The following is a 2,742-nucleotide window of genomic DNA, read 5'->3' on the forward strand; positions in this document are numbered from 1 at the left end:
TGGCTCCTGCAAAGGGCTGATGGTGCAGGAGGCAAATCTACAGCTTCCACTTTTTTAACCCCGTACCAAAATCAGTCAATCCTACGCCTTGGGAAAGGAGCTGCTGCCTCCGGCAGCCTGGCTGTACCTGTGTGGGAGAGGGATGTGTGCTGGGAGGCTGAGGCCATGCCAAGGGCCTGGCAGTGTTGTGCTTAAAAGCAAACTGTAAACATAAAGCCTCTTCCTCTTGTTTTTGCTGCAGCTCCCACGCTGCCTTTCCTTGCAATGCCACCACAGTGTCCAGGTGGGACCCAATCACCATGCATGTGGCCCAGTAGCCTGTGGGCACCCAAGGACACACGATGCCCTTGGGGCATGCCAGGGCTTCACAGGCAGAGGGGCCAGAGCAGGGCACAACAGCATTGCTGGCCTTGGGAGCTTCCCATTTGCTGCCCCCAGTACCACCCGTGGGCAGACTGAGCTCTGCCTGCTGCCAAAAATATGCTCCTGGCTGTCTTGTGACTGCGGCAGTGTCACCAGTCTGTCCAGGAGAGCTTCAAGGCACAGTCCTGTCACGTGTAACAACACGGGAAGCATTGACACAGCATCACTGACTGAGGGGTGATGCTGTGGATGCACCCTGGGCTCAGTCCAGCCCCCCAAAATAGCTGGGACTCTTTCATCACAGCCAGTGAGCATGGGACCTGACCCCCAAGGAATGGCAGGCACCAGCCCTGGGTCTACCCTTCTCCCTTTTGGCTCTGGCAGCCCCCTGACAGGTGCTGGCAAGAGGTCAGTGGTGTGGGTAGAGACGTCAGCATGGGACACAGGGACAGGATGTGACAACCTGCCACACACACTGTCTTGTCCCCACCAGGGAACAGCCCCCTGCAGGTCTGCCAGTCCTGCTGTAACCAGAGCCACTCTTCTCCTTCCCAGGTGCCTCATAAAAATGGTCAAGGGGAATATTATAGTCCCTGAAGAGATCTTGAACTTCTGTTGCAATGGCCTCCAGGTACCCTCCATGCCGTGCAACTAACCTCAGGGCTCCCCGTTGTGCCAGCAGTTACTAACCAAGGCTGTGCCACACAGATGCCATCCTGTGCTGGGAGCTGCTCCCAGTCCTGCACCGGCCCCAGCTGCATCTGCTTGCCACATGTTCCCTCCCCATCAGCATCCCTGACCTCATGCTGGCTACCACACGCTCAGGGCTCTTCCCACGAGTAGCAGCTTTGTCCCTAAAATTTAGAGTGCCGGGAAAATGACCGGTGGGATCTCTGGCCAGGCTGTCTGCTCGCTCTGCAGCAGGCAGCGTTGTAGCTCTTTGCATTGCTGGCTCGTACCCCGGAGCCTGCTGGCTTCCCGAAATAGCTCTGTGGTACTGGTGGAGGCGCCTCTGCATGCTGGGAAGCAGCCCGTGAGGTTCACAGAGGGGTTTGGAGCCTGCTGGAGGGGCTCTGGTGGTCAGGGGTCTGTCTTGCCATGGGATGGGGAGGCCCTTTGCCACAGGCTTGGCATGGTGTGCTCACTGCTGTCTCTGCTGAGATGAGGTTTGTGCCGTTCCTGGGATGTCATGTACCAGTAGCTATGGAAACAGAGGTTAGACCCGCTGGAGAAAAATGCTATTCTGAGAGGCGGTGAGCTCAGGGTAGTCGGGAAACCTTCATTTTCAGCATAAACTCGTCTTTAAAAGAATCCTGGCAAAGCAAAGGGCAAAGAAGCTGCTGCAGTGGGACTCTCGCAACAAGTGCTGTGAGCGGGAGCAGAAAGCGGAAGGAAGGGCTGTGACGAAGCCCAGACGGCTCCTCGTGTCTCCTCAATTACTCACCGGGCTAACTGAGTTCACCCCTTGTGTAACACGACTCACTTGACATCTCATCATCTATTTTCCTTGCCAGAACTGCTGCAGTAGCAGCTTCTCTCTCCAACCCTGCCCCCCGCTGGGGTGCCAGGGGAGCTGCTCTTTGCCCAGCAAACAGCCAGGCCAACAAGGAATATATTTTACGGCCCAAAACCCCCAACCTGGAGATGCTTCCATACAGGAAAAACTGCTGTTGGTGTTTCCTTTGGCAAAGGGGGCGTGGTGGAAGGTGTGGAGCATCACTGCATGCCCAGCTCTGGGTATAAGGCTTAGGAGCACAAACCCACCATATGCTGTAGCACCCTAAGAATGAAGCTGTTGGGAGAGTAAAAGAGAGTTGATTGACTTTAGGAGGGGTTTTGCATGGTTTTCAAGAGGGAGAATTTGGGTTGGTTGATACATGGACTGGAAACCTGCAGCAGTCACCAACAGAGCTGTTTTTGAGGGATTTTTTCCTTTTGGCTGTGGACATTGTATCTTTGGCAAGGGCTGGGTGGGATTGGTAGTGTCTGGGGATATTCAGGGTTCCCCTGGCTCTGCATGGGGAGGGGGCTGCATGGGTCACGGTTCTCTCAGGGGATTTTCTTCCCATTTGGGTACGATGGAGCTTTTGTGCTCCGCAGGGCTCGACACCTCCGCCACGTGCCCGGGAAAAACGGGAGGAGGCACCGGGGGCCATGGCCAGCCCCTCGCCTGCCCGCAACCCCACCGAGGTGCAGATGAGCCAACTGGTGCTGCCCTGCCACACCAACCACCGCGGCGAGCTCAGCACTGGCCAGCTGCTCAAGTGGATCGACACGGCTGCCTGCCTCTCCGGTAAGCCATCCTGTCCCTCTGGAGCACCAGCCTGCTGGCTGGGAGGGAAGGGGTCAGGTAGTGTCCCCAAGAGCCAGCTCATCGGC

The 2,742-nt window shown here is 56.8% G+C and overlaps 1 protein-coding gene across 1 annotated transcript in view; it reads left to right on the top strand.

Moving 5' to 3' along the window:
• Positions 1 to 2,517: 2,517 nt before the first annotated feature.
• The window catches only part of ACOT11 (acyl-CoA thioesterase 11), a gene marked incomplete at its 3' end in the record, with an annotated part of 8,654 nt that continues 8,429 nt past the window's right edge, over positions 2,518 to 2,742 (top strand). Inside the window, exon 1 of the mRNA XM_009070988.1 lies at positions 2,518 to 2,656. Coding sequence (XP_009069236.1) covers positions 2,518 to 2,656 — 139 coding nt within the window. The remainder of the gene's footprint in view (positions 2,657 to 2,742) is intronic.

The sequence above is a fragment of the Acanthisitta chloris genome, unplaced genomic scaffold, assembly GCF_000695815.1.
Source record: "Acanthisitta chloris isolate BGI_N310 unplaced genomic scaffold, ASM69581v1 scaffold15873, whole genome shotgun sequence".
Lineage (NCBI taxonomy): Eukaryota > Metazoa > Chordata > Aves > Passeriformes > Acanthisittidae > Acanthisitta > Acanthisitta chloris.